This window comes from Notothenia rossii (assembly GCF_949606895.1).
Source record: "Notothenia rossii genome assembly, chromosome: 6".
NCBI lineage: Eukaryota > Metazoa > Chordata > Actinopteri > Perciformes > Nototheniidae > Notothenia > Notothenia rossii.
The window spans coordinates 69,752,470-69,770,440 of record NC_136909.1 but is presented as its reverse complement, the minus strand read 5'-3'; the positions used below and the strand labels follow the sequence as shown (position 1 = coordinate 69,770,440).

General features: G+C 41.2%; 1 protein-coding gene and 1 long non-coding RNA gene across 3 annotated transcripts in view; one reads left to right on the top strand and one right to left on the bottom strand.

The window, feature by feature from the left end:
* LOC307043661 overlaps window positions 1-17,971 on the top strand; it is a 401,538-nt gene that overhangs the window by 33,909 nt on the left and 349,658 nt on the right. The window lies entirely within an intron of this gene.
* Window positions 1-17,971, bottom strand: part of mcu (mitochondrial calcium uniporter) — a 55,825-nt gene that overhangs the window by 27,367 nt on the left and 10,487 nt on the right. The window contains exon 2 of one of the 2 annotated variants that reach the window (XM_079686913.1): window positions 1,725-1,835. In XM_079686913.1, the coding sequence (XP_079543039.1) occupies window positions 1,725-1,835 (111 nt within the window). Of the gene's footprint in view, window positions 1-1,724; window positions 1,839-17,971 lie in introns of both variants that reach the window. The other variant, XM_079686914.1, reaches the window with a different exon arrangement.

Below are 17,971 nucleotides of genomic sequence, written 5' to 3'. Positions count from 1 at the left end.
TAGAAAACAAGACGATTGTACACATAATCACATGGAGACTCTGACACGCATGTGAACACTCAGGTCTTTAGCAGGTCTCCGTCGTGAAATCACAAATGTTTAAAGTTTTTATAAATGCTTAAATGACATTCATGTTGTTTAAAAACAGAGTTTAAGGTTTCATTATTTAGCTTGGAAAAAGCAGTCAAAAGACATTTTGCATTTAGGATATATTTGAAACTTCAATGACAGGTCCTTCAAGATCTCGTTTTATTATCTATTTTACATCTATAAATAATTAATAACAGACATTTTAACATGCTTTGGTATCCAAAGTCATTATCCATTTAGCACATCCTCTCTAGAGTATGACACACCTGCATTTCACTGCACAATTTAGAAAACCTCAGTAATTTCAGAGATTTCAGTACTTTTCAATTTGTTGCTGAACACAACACTGCAAACAAAAGACAATAATACAAATCAAACTCTTGCCGGGTTACCCCACCATGCGATCTGAAAACAGATGGCGGTAGTCAATCAAATGTATAACTGTGGAAGAAATTCATTTGGCATTGATGTCACGCCACTGGGCTCAGAAAGAGACATGCACACAATGGCGTGGACTCATCCATTATTTAGTCGGAAAAAATAATTTAAATGTTAAAGCCCCATGGGTCCCAGCCAGTGGCAGGTGCATCTATGTGACTGTTAACTATATTAGAAGTTATGGGACTGTAATTTGACTGCCAATGTAAAAAAAAAAAAAAATCCCCCCGCTGTTGCACTAATCATCGTATTCAATATGAATACCATTACATTTCTGGCTCACACACGCAGCAGTGCGCTGGTTAAAATGACCAGGTGGTTAGCTCTAACACCAAAGCCACATGTCACCCAAACGGCTTGTCTTCCGTTGTTGCATGACACATTGCATTTGCAAAAACTTGCTGGTGTTTATAATCCAAATACATACTTGTCACGCCGATGATTTGGTGTCCGTATTGGGTTATTCATATGGCAGCACACGCGGCTTCATGTCAACACTGAATCAAAGTAACAACACCCCGGTGAAGCTGCTTTGAACAGTGGGGTCTTTGAATACATTTGAATGCTCTATAACAGGCTGCCGTCTAGTGGCCTCACCAACCATAAATAGGATTAACATGCTAATTACAGGAAAACTGAAAATAATAGAATCAACAGATAAGTCCTCGTCAAAACAGGGAAGGATTGATTGTAACGGATTATTTGGATTTTGATATCAATCCAATTTTACATCTACACAGAGGCTGCCAAGAGAAAGTATTTTCTGCTGAATATTGTTTTTAGCACAGTTTCGGCCTCTTGCATTTATGAAGGTCACAAGGGGAATTATAAAACTTACTATAAAATTGTCCATTACAGAAATGTATAAGGCTGAGTGACGCAGGTTATTCTAATTGCAAAATAAAATCGGCCAAAATAGATCAGATATCATCATGATAAAACATTCTGACTGACCTATCCGTCGTACTTTAAGAACTGCAATAAAGTGAGCTTTTAATAGTGCTAAGAGTGCTGATGCTAGCTGCTGTTAATATATAGAGAAGCTCTGGATCAATGTCCTGTCAGACACATACACACCAAAAGCTCTCATAAATGTGGGGTCTGTGCTAGAGGCCTTATTACACAGAATTCAATAACGTCTAAAATGACATGTTATTTTCAATAATACATCCATGCATGCATGCAGAGACACTTACCTGTGGAGACAGGGCAGTGGGGGGCTGGGTGAAGATTGTAGAGTGGGCTGCAGACCGTAGGCCATGTGCTCTCCTCACAGTCTGACGGGTGAAAGGAGCCGACAGTACCTCCTGCTGAAGTGAAATGGACACAAAAAACAAGTTATGGAGCATCATCTCGAGCGCAAAGTGAAAACAAAGTGTTTGGGACAATCTCAATAAAAATGGAAAACAGCAAACCTCACGCTATTTTCCCAACCGCCACTATCAGGCTCTACAGTAAGTCACAATGAGCTAAAATAGAGACTTAAAAGAATGAGGCGCGAAAGTGGTGCTTTTATTTTCTATTACTGGAACAGGACAGGGACATTTCCTTGTAGCTGCCATTCAAAAACACTATGTGGTCCGAGCCATGCATACAGAATGTAGAGCTTTCCATGTGAAACGTTTGCGTACGCTGGGGAGGGGTCTCTGTCGCTGCCACTGTCAATCAGAGATGGAAGAGCGGACTGCAGCTTATTTACTTCTAAACCACAATAAGCATTGCATTTTTTCAATTTAACCTGATCATACTAGAGGAAAAGCACAAAATAGGGTTGTTTTGGTGTCTTTGGCTGTGAGCATTTGTAAGATAGAGATTTGTAACAGTGTGTGTAGGCAGGTGTATGACAGAGGGTCACGGTAGACTGGATTGACTAAAATACTTTCACTTTAAAGTTAGTGTACGTGCTCAGATGTTGCCTGCCTCCCAGCCCTGAAGAAAAATAAGATGGAGATGAAGTCTCCATTAAAACACCTTGACTGAGCATGCTGAAAACCAACTAGTGTACCCCATGAACCACTCATATGAGACCCATGTCTATGCAGCCTCTGTGGGGCTCTGATCGCACACACTTTTATGTCACTCAAGCGCTCAACAAACTTGCTTTAAGCACAGAAAGCAACAACACCCTGAAAGGTCAGACATGATTTTTTTTAATCCATCCACCATCACCACCAGCGGTGGAGGCAACGCTGTCAAAAATAAAACAGTTAGGACCCGATTCACACACATCCCAAATGTCACGTTCATGACTCAGTTTGAAAGTGTGTGGAAGACTGCAGGTGCAAACCACAGGAACATGCAAATATTAGATGTTTCTCATCTGCATGCTTTCAGATGTTCTGAAGATGCAAAAAACACTCCCATAATTAAGGAGTCTGTCTTAACTTGTTTTTCTCGAAAACCGGCATCAAATCTTGGGGTTGGTTGGTGGTGCTTTAATGGGTTCTAAAACGTCTAACTTAGATAGAAAGGCAATCCCATAAGGTCACATTATTTAAAGTAGAGTAAAGTAAATTGCTTCATAAATCGTTTTTTACAGACAAGCTAGACTTCTAAAAACACATGTATCTACATTGCAACATAACAGTGGTATAATCTGCCAACATATTTAATACCTAGTTTAGAAACATGTAACAAATTCATTTTAAATGTTTAACTTTTTATGATCAAGATAATAAGAGCAAGAGCAAAAGAGCTACCCTGCCACCTGCTTTTTAACCCAATATGTTGATTGTTTTGTCGGCACTTTATGTCGTAGTGTGTTAGGTGTGTTACTCCAGGCTGAACTGTATCCCAGCATGCAGTGGTGAAAGAAGCTCCGTTCACCCAGGACTGGCCGCTGGTCTATCACAGGACTAACAATCACACTCAAAACTCAAATTGACACTTTTATTCACAACTACAAGCGATATCGAGTCAACAAATCTGCATGTGCTGTGACTGTGGTAAGAAACCCACACACAGACAGAGGAAGAACATTCAGACAGAGATGCACCATTAGGCAGCTGTGACATGCAGGGCTAACCGCTAAGCCCCCATGCTGCCAGTAAATGTAAGCTATACATTAATTAACCATTAGTAGTCAGTTGAATAACCTATAAAAAGCAGGCTGGCACGTGAATATATATTAATCTGTCTAATGACATATCTGCTGTGTCCTTTCTGTATCAGAGCTCAAATCTACAAATGGATGTCTCTCTACAGTATGTGTTATATTACACACACAATTACCTCTCTTTTAACGACTCTCAGCATTGGAAAATTACATTTTTAGAAGGAAGGACAGAGCTCGTAGTGTGGCCATTTGAGTTTTTGCCAGTGGAAACACTAACAGTAATGAATCTATCTTTACACAAGGAACACTTTGGGAAATGGTGTCTGTAGTTTCTCTCAGAATATATTCTACGGAAAGTGAGATTCTCAGCATGCAGGGTTGTTAAGGCTCAGAACAAGTCAAGCTTGAACATTAGCTACCCTTGGGGAGCTGCTATGATAACCAGCTGACATTTTTGCCTCCAGCTCTGCAAATAGGCAGAAATAATACTGGGAAAGATTGTTGAGTCAGTTATTAAAACACACTTTCCATTGTTTATGAGTGTGTTTGACATGGACCTTTCAACACAAACTGGAGCTTTTTAACACAGTGTATTCACCATTAAGATAGGCATTGGACCTTGGTGCTAAGGTCACAGATAACAGATAGCATGTTGCTGCAGGATTACTGCCTCCTCCTTATATTTACAAAGGCAGGCCTACAGCATTAACTCAGGAGTCCAGCAACTATAAAAAAGTGTCCAACAAACACCAAGAGAGTATCCACAGTGATGTGGGGTATTTACTGATGTGAGGTCTCGGCCAAGCAACCAAACCGGCTCATTTTCATGCTGGCAGTGAATTCACGCTGCGGCAACAGAATAATATGTATGGGTCAATAAGATTCTGGTTCAAAAAGTACTACAGGTTTTACTTGTTGTGCAATAACAGTGGGTCTATGGTGTACAAAAAATAAACACCAAAACATTAAGATGACTTCATGATGTCAACTAATTCATACATAAATCCTGTTTGATTTTCAAGGATGACATAGTAATTTTAAATCAATATTGACATAGAACCCAGAAATATAGTTATTGAGACAATGCTTAACCAATATAAAAAGAGTTTGTAACAGTATAAAAGGCAATTACAATTGATCTTCTTTGACTGTGTTTATGTATGCATTCCTCGTATGTGTTAAGTGTTTCTGATTCGGATTCAAAGAAGAATCAAAGTTAAAAAGGATACTTTAATGAAAAATGTATCGTTACCGGCAATAACATAATCCAGGAAGTGCCAAATAAACTATCGTATGTTAAGTTTATTTATGCGTTGTTTCTGAAAGGAGTCGCTGTGACCTGTCTGCACCACGAGGCCCGTGTCCCAGTGAGGGGAGGCTCCGACTATTTCTGTTGATTAGATGCCACTGAGGACAACAGCTGCTCTCTCTAGATACCAAGCACTGTAGTAGCATTATACAGCATGTATACGCTCAACATAACAACCAAGTCTCCTGATACACAAGGCACCAGCAGGTTAAGTCCCTACTGACAATGCCTTTTCTTTGTGGATCAAACACAATAAGCTATAAGCAGGTAAAGAGACAGACTTATTTTCTGCTTGCAAAGCCAATGTAACAGACACGAAAACATCCCATACTGTTATCCAGTCAGCAGAATAGTACATTTTCAAGCATTCACCGCTAACTCGGGTGAGACTGAATGCAGTTTCTAAAAGCTTGCAAGGCAATAAACTAGGGATAATAATTAGCCCTATATATATATATATTCCTATTAACAATTTACTGTATGCCGATTTTTAAGTGGAAATTATTATTTCTTTCAAGCAAGAACTGTTGTTGTTATTGGAGTAACTTTCTATTGTTATGCATTAGCTTTCTGTTATTATCATGAGGACATTTTCAGTGGTAAACGTTTTTTTTTCCGACAAAACAACTTCATAGAAGTGGCAATTTTTTCCATTTCAAATGAAATAACATACATCAGCCACATCCCTTCTGACACACTCAGAACGTGCTCCACTCTCCTTGTCACAGGGAGAAAATAAGCAACCGCTGGCAGCCACGTATTGATTTACTGATTGATTTATGACGGAGTGTGTTATGAGCTTGCTGCTGCTAAGGGACCAATCTCACTGTGATATGCCAAACCTAAACTCTGAGGGTGCACAGCTTGCAGTCTTTTCAGGTAGCTCCTATCACACCAACTACTAATTCATCATGCTTCACATGTTGTAAGTGTGTTGACACCTGAGAGCTGCCTGATCCGTAGCAACAGGTACTGTAACGCTCACATGAAGTCTGAGGCAGGCGCAGACTCCAGTATTTTATCCTCTCTGCACATTCCCCACGCCTGAACTGACGTGTTCCCCAGTTACTGGAAACGACTCATCAGCAAGCAGCCACAGGACTCAGATGTCTTCTTATGTAAGATACCTCACAACTCAGATTGGCAAATAGTTAATCTTAGATATAACAGATGCCAAGTTAAGTGCGCCTCTGTGAAAGATGGAGCAGTCGAATAGGCCTGTGTGTGTGCTCTGCAAAGTTGGAATCCGACTGTGTATTCAGCAATGTCTACCAAAGAGTCGATTAGCCATAACAATTCATTCATTTAGAAAAATAATTCTCTGCATGGAAGCAGTTGATAATGGCTTGTACACCCTCGACAACTCTGCCGCTCCAGTCACCGCAGGGGGAAATTCCAACAAGTAAAAGCACCAACTCAAGCCTTGATACACAAGAGGGGAGCAAGTGGGGGAATATCAAGCACCTGATACTCCTTAGAATTAGACAATTCAAAAGTCTAAAAATAATACTTAACACTTCACCACATAACAATACAACTCAGTGAATCCAGATGGAGCGTATTGTACAAAAAAACTGTGTGTGTGTGTGTGTGTGTGTGTGTGTGTGTGTGTGTGTGTGTGTGTGTATGTGTGTGTGTGTGTGTGTGTGTGTGTGTGTGTGTGTGCTGCTGTGAGATCATTGTGAGTAAATTGATTGGATTGCTATTTGTTCCCAGTTAAGCGAGTTAACCAGTACACCAGATGGTAAATGGGAAATATACTATAGAGAAAAGAGCCAGTACAGATCATGGATGTATAAGAACTGGATACAGCGTGGGAGGCGGGGCCTCATTCATTCCTATGAGAGTTGCTCATTGGAGCATGAAGAGAAAATGGCCCAACTTTTGAGAGAGCGAAACATCACGAAAGTATTCATATAATCCGTTCTTATTGTGCATCCATGGGTAAAGGTAAAACGCATGTAGTACTGAACACGTAACATGAACGTGCCGGGCTGCGTGGTCCCGTGGGTTAGATGCCGAGGATAATAACTCTCAGATTAACGTTATTAGCACATTTTACAACTTGAGGACCGAATGTTTTTAATAAGGGCTGTACAAATGTTCATACTGGGTAGTTTATTTAGTTTAAAAAATGATCCAGCGATTTACAGAAGTCTCTTTCCCAATGTTAGTCAATGGGAAAAAGTATTTCCGGGCCCATCGACTGATACGAAAGTGTAGTAACGCCGTTTGGCCACAACAAATATTTTCCTCAGAGTCCGGCGCACTTCCTGGGGGCTTGGTACAGATAGGGGACGGCCTTATTAACCTAATTCATTTTCTCTTTTCTTATTGCACGCAGCTATTTTAAATTACACATTGAGTATAAAAAGAAACATATTCAGGTTAGTATGGAAAGGTACATAGTCCAGAGTAAACGCTTACTCTTTATAGAACAACAAAAGAGAGTTACAAAAATATATGTTTCGTTCTGATACATTATCTGCCAATGGGTGTATCGATCGATCCTATGCATACAGAATGTTTTCAAAATCACAAGATCAATGGTCCTAAGACCAAGCCATGTGGCACTCCCATGGTGCAAAATGTTGCAGAAGTAATTTATTTTCTATCCCGTCACACTGTTGTTGGCAAATTACTGTAGGTGCGTTTTAATCCAGTTAGTTTTGGAAAATGTTGTAGTTAGCCAATTTGTATCTGATGGTTAAGAGAGAGGTTGCCCAAGATCCCTCTTTATCTGACTTTGCTTTCTGAGTTCTAGGAAGGAACAGCATGACCATAACGTTTTTTTTTCTGAAACCATATTGCATAGGGAGTAAAAGGGCAAAGTTGGAATCAAGGTGAGCAATCTGGCTACATCTGCCCACTCCCGTATCTTACTTTCTCATTTCTTATTCCTGCCTTTCTCATTCACCCAGTCTGCATCTCCCTCACTAGTAGTAGAAATGCAGTCAACCCAAGGGAGATGGAGGAGGGGTTAAGAGAAGGAGAAAGTGGAGAGGCTGCATGCAATCACTGGCCACCGAGAGAAGAGATGAGAAGTGGAGAGTTAAATGAAATTTCCAACACATTAAGCACAACCCGTTACCCAGTGCCTGCACACGCAGGGTAAAGAGGGGTGGGGAGGCTGCTGAGTGACCGCTGTCCAATCCAATGAAAGTATTTTATAGCTTAAGAGAACTGATCCAGTTACAAGGCTTCCCTGGATGTTCCCTGATGATGGGTATACATATAAAGATAGGGGCTCAAGGATACATAGCAATCACCTGCTCAAGTAAGCCGAGGGGATGTGAAGGACTTAAACTAACCACATCATAGACACAGTCAGCCTCTCAAGTACATAGACATTGGTGTGCATTTGTTTGGTTGTACAAATGTGTGGCAAGTCCGGACAAAGAAATTAGCGTAGCCATGCTGCAGGGTCCGGCACACCAATATAAACCAGACAGAAGGGGAGAGGGCTCCACAGTCATTGGCCGCCCTCATTTTATCACCGGAGAAACATGACGCAATCAAGTAGTACCCCCTTTACAATGTATTCCCTTTTTATGCAAACAGGGTCAGGAAGGCGGGGGTGTGCAGAGAGTGAGGTTGACAGCTCAGTGTCTCCTGCTGCAGCAGAGATGAATGGGCAGGCTGAAAACTGCCTTCATTCATAATGGAATACGGCAACAAAGCAGCTTCATCCCCAGGTGTCTCAAGATGAGAACTAGGGAAAAACAAGGGCAGACTATGGGACAGAATAAAAGGGCTGTGCAGGCAGCACAAAGGCTGAGACATTATAGAGAAAGTCTTACATCGACTCAAAATATAATTTTCTGATTTATGGCCCCAGGTGCTATCCTAATAAAGCTTAGAATGGGCAGAGATAGCAACAATATTGCATTGCTGTAAATGTTTGAATGGCCTTAAAATGTCAGAACAAACCAAAGTAAGGAAGGACAAAAAGAATATAAAGTGCAGAAGAGGAAGGCTCCCATGTAAAGCTTCAGAAATAGACTGCGGAGAGCCAAAAGATAGGTGTGAAACCAAAATGGTTGTATGAAATGTGTGGTTTGCTTTATCTGAAACAAAAGACAGTTACACATCCTACAGAGCTGTGCAGATAAACCGATGATCAGCAGCACAGAGAGTAGAAGCGTGGGCGTGAGGGGGAGACGAGTGAGTGAAGAGAAACAGAAAGGAAGAACAGTGCAGGAACACATTCTGTCTGAGTGGGTGTCTCTGCATGTCTGCAGGTCTCTGTGTGTGTCGTCATTACAAAGCACTCCTTCTTAGCATCAGTGAAAGCCACAAATAGCAAGAACCACCAACACACTGTGCTAGATTATAATTTTGGAACAGAAGAAGGCACGTTCTCAATCAATACCAACATTCAGTGTTTACACAATTAGGTATATAATTGAGTGACACAGCCAACTGCTGTATATATTAAGTATAATATGGCTTGCACTCAGAATTGGCGCCAGGTTCCTAAACTAAGTGGCTCTTATTCTACACCGCCAGCAGAAAAAGCTATAAGGGTTTTAAGGTATCCGAATAGGAAGTAGTTTGCTTATAAGAGTCAGCTGCTGCATGAGCACAAACGGCAACTGCAAAATGTCCGCATCCCGCATCTCTAAGTTTAAAAACCACAAGCACTTTTTCGGCCTCTTGATCAAGAGTCTGTAGCTTCTCAACGCTGCAGCTACAAGTACAAACTGTAATGCAACTCTAGTCGACCACACCAATTAAATGTTTATAGGCCTGCCATGTGTCTCTAGTGGAATTAAGGATATGGTGTTCTGTATCCCAAAAGGGCAAAATGTAGAAGAGGCACAGGAGGTGGTCAGATGTATGTAAGGATGCAAAGTTTTTGCTTCCTGCTTTTTGCCTATCTATCCAAACTGCAGCACTACAGCCAACCACATAAGATAACCAGTCAAATGTTAATACAACTGTGTTGAACAGATTGAAAATGCTTGGACTATTCATTATAACATTTAAAATCCAGTAATAAAATGTTTATCTTATTAAGATTAACAGTGATATTTCAAAGATTTAACACATTTTAAGGCATTAAGGGGTTACAGGAGCACCGACTACTCCCACTTGACTGAATGGCTTGTCCTATCACCTACAATATGTCTCTCTTTAACCCGATACTTACAGCATACTTGATATTTGGGCATTGTAAGGTGAGGTTGTATATCATTTCCACTGCACATATCAGGAAGTAACTCTGCTGACCTGCAATATTATGGCCCTGCTTAAGAGTTATGTGTATGTAACATATTATTAATGAAAACGGAACATGCTGCGGTTTTCAATCAGCAGATCTCTGCAAGGCACCCAAGGCACCCAACTAATGTTGACATTATTGCGGTTTGAGTGAACCTCAAATCTCCATGACATCATCGAGGCAAACAAAAGCTTTTTGTGTGCCTTCCTGTGATAGGGTTAACCACCATGATCACATCGCAGGTCCTGTTCATGGTACAGGTATCACAAGCATTTCAAAATGTTGATGCACCGTCCATCTTGGTCTGTTTTCCATCAGAATTTAAAGGAGGACAGTAGCCATTTATCTGATCAGTATTTTTTTATGAGGCTATGTGCGCTGACAGACTACTCCTGCTCGGACTCTCCCAATGCCTTAAAGACATAACAAATGTATTTTGGTGCTTAAGATGTCAGTTGGGATCTACAGTGAGAGTTGTGAAGTAAATGGTAATAAAGTAATATACTGCAGAATAAGACTTCATGCCTTTTTCCCTGTGGGTTTTTGTGAAATAAGATATGTTTTTAAAGAACAGCAACAGCTCTCTTTAATTTATATTTGACAAGAAAAGATCAGCTTATCATCAAAGGAAGTATAAATTGTGGGAAAGCCTCATAGGCAATTCAATAATTCAAGACTAGAATGAACACTGCCACTGCCTGTGCATCGTAGCGTTACATTTATTCACTCAATGGAGTGAAGAGTGCAGGCCAGTCACCCAATGGCCGAGTTGTGAAGAAGGCTTCCTACTGAATGCATGTCTGCACAGAGAATCGTTGTACTATATCCTGGTATATAAAATGATGTCATGAACTGAGAGGACATTTTTGCATATAGGCAGTGGCGGCGCCAGAGTATTTTTCTTGGGTAATCTATGGTAGGGCTAACCCATACAGTGGTGGGGCTAAAGTCAGTATTTGCAATGTAATTACATACACGCTATATCGCCCCCCTTGACAGTGAAACGCCACACGTGAGGTTTAGATTATTTCCCTGTCTCAATCAAGATGGAGCTGTATGAAATAAAATGGCACATTTGTGTTGTAGTAAATAAAAGGGATCACTTTGAACGTGACGTCTAATCCATATTGCATCAGTAACGTGCACTTGTTGTAACAGCAGGATCAGTTTGTGTGTTGTGGACACGACCCGTATATTTTCGCAAGCCGTGTTCTCAACATTTTGCTTATTATTTAATTGAATTTGCTTACTTTAACATAATTTGTCATGGTGGGGCTAAGCCATTTCTTGGTATGGCTGTAGCCTACCCCAGCCATACCCTGGCGCCGCCACTGCATATAGGGCAGAGAACAGAAGACAATGAGATGGATAACCTTCAACTCTCTGTTGGAAAAAGGGACAATATTAATTTGCAAAGTGTAACCCAGGCAACTGCAGCACCAGGATTTTTGAAGTGCTCCAAGAACCTTTACTTGGTTTGAATTCAACTGCAAATGGCCATGATTCTAAGCAAGAAGAATTTCTGACATGTCTCTAAAAGCGGTATAAAATATCTGGATAACTTTAGAAAATGTTGCCTAGTACTGAAGACAAAAACAACCTTGTGATTGTGTTGCTATAACCTTTCCAGAAAACAAGATACCCCTAGCCTTCTCTCCCCCTGAAGAAATCTCCACTTTAATTTCCCCTTCTTTTTTTCCTTCCTCCATACATTTTATTTACCGTCCAGTTGATGTCCAGGTTGGGATTTCCCCAGGGTTCCCCTCAGGACCCAGCTCAGTAACGAGTCTGGCACTAAGAGTTGAACGCTCAGCTGGAGGTGCATCACTGATCCGCTCTGATGCTAAACTCAGCCTCTTGCCTCTTTGCTGCTCGACTACTTTCCCTGGGTAAACAACAAGCAGGCTGATACCTGGTATCTAGTTGAAAGACAAGCTTTTGATTTCCATGCGGCGGCTGTATGGGAATACATCTGTAGCCTTTCTCTCATCATTGTCTCTTCTCCATGCATAAAAATACATTTATGGAGCTCTGTTACAGACGGGCTTTGCAGCAAACAAAACACCAAAGAAGTGACACAAATAACTGGGTCAATGAGATTTGTATCAGCTGAGTTTCTTTCATTTGCAGAGTGGAAAAACTGCACTTTCCTTTATCCAATGCCAAAGAAACCGCAAACAGCCACACCCAGATCAATAACCCTGGGAGACGACACTCTGTTACCCACATGAGCACAACAAGGAAACAACGAAAGCAAAAACATTACATTTATTGAATAAAGCTACCATATGCTGGACATGTGGCAATATTTACCTAACTTACAGCAACCTAATAGAGCACTATTATAGGAAAACACACTCACATGACTCATTCAGGCTACCAGTGGATCATGAGATTCCAGGGAGATTCAAATGAGCAGAAGCTCGTACTCTCAGAGACTGGTCTATGGAAATTAGATTTAAATCTGGGTTTGTGTGTCTGACTCACTGTGCATGTGTTTGGTTTCAAGCAAAGTAAAGTGGTGTAAACATTACAAACACAATGGCTTCAAGAGTCTGTTGCATATGGGCAAAGTATGAAAGATGGGGTTGCATAATTTGGAGTCAAAACAGACATCTGCAAGCAGCAGAGAGGAACAACATTCTTGTAAATTGACTTAACCACAGTGCTATGGCAACACTGTCCTGACGATAGGAAATGCAATACATACTTTTTGCTAAACTCACCCAGAATACTGTCCCTTTCATTGGCTCTCTGATCAAATATCCAAAGCCTAATGAAGTCTGTCTCCATGGAAATACATTTTCCAACAAAATCTCCTCTCCAACATTTCCTCAACCCTATTTATAGAATGGCAAACACTAGGTAGCTGGCAAAGGATAAGAAAAAATGAAGTGAGAATGGAATTGTCTGGTATCTTCACCTCTCCGTGCCGCTTGTCTTTCTGCTCATAGCTTCATTTCAAATCAAAGGCTTTGAACAAGCGTTCACACAAAAAGCTGACAAACAATCCCAAGTCTCACAAGAGTGGGCAGGTTTTATGTGTGTGAAGTTGTGAGAAGCTTGTGTGCGCTTCAAGCTGATGCAAGGCCTGCAGGGTATGCGCACACATTCAATGCCAGTCAGAAGCGTGAAGACAGCGGGCAGCAGGGTCATCGCTAAGCCTCTCTGCCAGGTCTTGGAACTCTTCGGTCCGCTGCTTTTTGACCTCCGTGTGTGGAATGAGGATGAGAAAATCACAGGCCTTTTTTAGGTTAACAGCTTCTTCCTCCGTCCACATCAAGAAAAAGGGTGTAAGGCGAGAGTGTGCATGCACAAACATGAAAGTTATATCTTAATTCAGTTGTGTCATACCACAGAAAGCTGGGCTAGCATTGCTATAGCACACCTGCAGCACAGCATCAGCCCAATAAGTAAAGAATAGAAAGTCCTCCAAACAATCTGAAAACACTGGCAGGGCTCGAGGGAAAAGTCCGGTCAATCATGCAGAACGCACTAATTAGCATTAGCCTACATGGATGTCATGCTTGTTAATACTACACTCCAGTTGCAGCATAAAGATGAGCTCTTACAAAGTAAACAGCACGGCATTAACTCTACGACCAAGGACAACAATTATGACTGTCCAATTTCATTAACAAAAACACTCCCTCGATCCGCCATCCTTTTAATCAAGCACTACCATGTATGAGTGCTGCGGCTTCTGTGATTATTATTGGACATCCCTTCTTAAACGAATGCCCTGATACTCCTGTGAGTCAAAAGTTAAATTCTCCTTAATTCAAAGAGCAAAATAATTGGAAAATCTTCAGTGTCAAGCTGTCACATCAGAGACCTCATCAACAGAAGATTACAGCAACAGAGCTATTTACATAAGCAATCTTCTTTACTGCCCCGCTTCCCGGAGGTGCAGAGGCAAGATTGCATCTTTCATACTCGTCCCCTCTGCTCCTCTACAGTCACGTACAGGAAGGTGGAACACCAATTTATGAGGCAGAGCACAGTGCTGTAGAACAGGCGATGATAGATTGGCCCTTTAATATAGTATCTGGTTGTATTAGGTCATTGTGGTCAATATTTCAAAACAAAGGGCAGGAATGCTTTATGCCAATATTAAAATTACAGTTGATTTTGAAAATAGTGTTCACTGTCAGATTTTCCAGGTAGGATTTAATTTCCCTCATAATATATACAAGTTTTAAGGCAAAAAAGGCATTTAAGATTAAGTCAAACTGGGCACGTGAATGGAAATTTAAAGTGGACCTATTATGCTGTATTGGAAAAAAATATTGTAAGGCCATACCTATACAAAACATGTCTGTGAAGTTTTTGCTTAAAATACCAAACAGATCATCCATTGTAGCCATGCCTCATACTGCTCATACCTCTCTTTTGCAGCCCTGTTGCAAACAGGCTGATTCTGCTAGGCGCGCCCCTTTGTAGCGTCACGCAGCTTTCCCTTTGCTAGAGAGATTTCTACGGGGAGAAGCTCAGCTAAACGCTGCGGTGATTAAATGCCATGTTATGCTCCTACCAACTTCTAGCTTTATTTCTTAAACAGTATGGAGCTCAAACATTACATTACATGTTAGTTGTTAGATGCTTTTATCCAAAGCGACTTACATACATTCAGTACTGTGGACAATCCCCACATGAGCAATTTGGGGTGAAATGTCTTGCCCAGGGACACAACGACATGCTGACTGCAGTGGGACTCGAACTTGCTATCCCCTGATTCGAAGTCCATCGTACTATACACTGAGCCACAGCCTCCTCAAACCTTTCTCTCTCGCAGGGTTTACCACAAGGACATTACGTTACACATATTCTCTCCAGTAGCCTACAGCGTTAGCTCCATGGCTAGCTCTGAGTGTTAGCATGCTTGCTAATGTACAATGATAATTATTGCAGATTATAAATAAATCATTTAGGGACAAGGGGGTGAGATTAAATAAGTAATACTTCTTCTCATTCCTTTTTGAACACTAGATGTGGGACTGTTTATGTTGCTAATGCTGTTGTTGTTGTTGTTGTTGTTGTTGTGAATGTCATTTTTTGTTTTGATTTCTCTTACATGACTATGCACTGCAACATTTGTTTTGTAATTATTTATTTAACTGGTTCGAATTAAATGTATCAATCAATCAATGTAAACACACAGCATATTACTCCCAAAACACCCGTGCATTGTTTCTGATACAGCACATAGCTTGACATGTTCTTTCTTAAGTGTTTACCGCTAGAACAGTGCCATTATATTTATTATATATAACAACTTTACTCTAAGTGCCTCCAGCAGACATCCTGTTGAATACACAGACACACAGCTCACAGCTGCGACTGTATACGGAGACGATAGGTTGGGACGTGTCACGTGTGCCGGAGAGTATAGGTTGGGACGTGTCACGTGTGCCGGAGACGATAGGTTGGGACGTGTCCATGTGCCGGAGAATATAGGTTGGGACGCGTCACGTCTGCCGGAGAATAAGGTTGGGACGTGTCACGTCAGCCGGATGCCGCGCCCAATGACGTTATAGGAGCAAAAATACTGGAACTGCTTGTTAGCACCCCCGTTTTTTTTTTTTTTTTAGAGATGTGGGTACGGAGAAAAGAGAGAGGGTTTTCTTTTCTGACACTCTGTGAGTTCCCTGACACACCGGGGACACATTACTAGCCTATGTATAAAAGACATCAAAAACTGCATTTTGCATAATAGGTACCCTTTAAATCAAATTTACTGCAGTAGAGTCAGTCAACAGTGATATTACATAAATACTCTGATATGATCATATTTTTCATGCTTCCCAGGCCTAGCATGGTTCGGAAAACCCTTTCTATAATAGGATTATTTGGTCAAGACCTCTAGTCCACAAAGAATATAGAATACCATTAAAATGACTAGCTGGTTTGACCGAGGCTTCAAAGTGCTGAGGCAGCAAAAGGCAGCTTTAACCCCCAACACCATCAAACTACTGCATATCTGAGCCCTTCCTGTTTCTTCCTCACAACCTCAGATGAGCTCTCTGAAACAGACGTGCTTGGTCCACGTGTGGCTCCAGCCATTGATCCAATTGTGCTGATATAAGAGTTAATTAAAAGAAACCGGGCTTAAAGCTTAGACCCTTGATTCCTTCACAGCAGTTAAGTAGTCAGAGGAGACAGGCATTTTATCAACAGGGAAGCTATTAGAATTGTCACTAGCGAAGGGAAAAAAGACTCTACATAAAAACACTTACTGGGTTATGATAGAGCTGGATGTTACCTGAGCGAGACATGCTTGGCTTGTGCCTCTGGTCCGACTAACTATTACAATTAGACAATGGAACTTGAGGGATATAGTCCACTGTTTGTCAGAAGCGTGTATCTTTGTTTGTTTTCATGGTGAATCCCCTGTGTGTGCTTGTGTGTGCCATGGCACTGCTACAACCTGGGTAATTACAGTGCAAACAAACTGGGCGCCATGCCGAACACAGAGTCTTTCTTTGTGGGGCTCATTGACTCTTTGGATGTGCTCAGACTCAGATCAATCTCAGTTCATGACTTCTGGTTGTGTAATGACGTTGTCACAAGCATCGTTCAGAAAACAAAGGCGGCTCATTTAAAGCAGAGAGCAGGCTGCTGTGTGAAAAGCAAAGAGGGACAATACCGGGAAAGTTTTGAGTCAGCATTAAAGGGCATCAAAGCTTCTGGAAACACAAGGGAGAGGATAGCAGAGCCTGCTTCTCTCCTGTGTACAGGGTTGGTGTTTGTTGGAATACATCCCATTTCCTGTCATGCAATTTCAGACCTCATGTCATCTCTGAGCAGCTGCCATGCAACCACTTGTTCCTGTGTGCCTTCTCAGATACCCAGTTATTTTTAGGATCCATCCACCTGTTTTTTTGTTATAAAAGTGCCACATTTTAACGATTGACAAATGTAAAGCCAGGACAAAATCAGGTAGAAGTTTTCAGCAATTTGTATGCGCTTACATATTGCATCTGGCAATCAGCTTTAATCGATAGAGCTGTAGTAACTGTGTTTTTAACTTGAAAACCAGACGGTAACAGCTTGCCTTTTATTGATGGGTGCATGAATGTTGCATTGCCTTGCAGTCTAGGGGTTCGCTGTACCATGGAACATCCTTGATGATTTAGAATAACTCTAATTTCTGAAAATGGAAAATCCCATTTCTTGTAATGAACACTAAAGACTGGCAGAATAATCAATTGATGATGTCCGGGCATATATTCTTTAAATGCTAGCATTCAAATTCACCCCTGCTTTCAATTTCTTGGTAGGTTCCTGCCAACAACTCTTAACAGTGAAATAGCATTGAAACATACAAATGTTTTGCCGTGTTATTTTCTATTAATGGTCAAAATATCCAGTAACTTCAAATCAAATTTCTAGAAATTGTGCATTACATAATACAACTTCTGAAACTATGTCAATATCGACAGATATACCTTTTTCAGTCTACTTATTTTGGATTAGTTTGATTGATCGTGAGGACATGAGATGACAAGTTACATTTTTGCACCTAAATACCATCTTACCCTTTAAGGGGGCATTACGTCCCATCAAGGAGCAGCCCGCTTGCTCTTGGCACAAAGCATAGAATACAGTCTTGCAAGTTTACCAAGCACTATTATGACGGCTGGAACAAAAGCCTGCCAACCACCAGGGGTAGCAGAGTGAGCCGATGCTGAAGAGAAACAGCAAACAGCAGCCTTCTTGGCAGCGACCCTCATTAAGCCGCTATGGAGAAAGAGGTACTCTCATGTAGACAAACTCCCACTAGCCACAATGAACTCAACACAAGGATGATGTCACAGCTCCATAGATCCTGTTTAATCATGAAGCCCTCATTTCC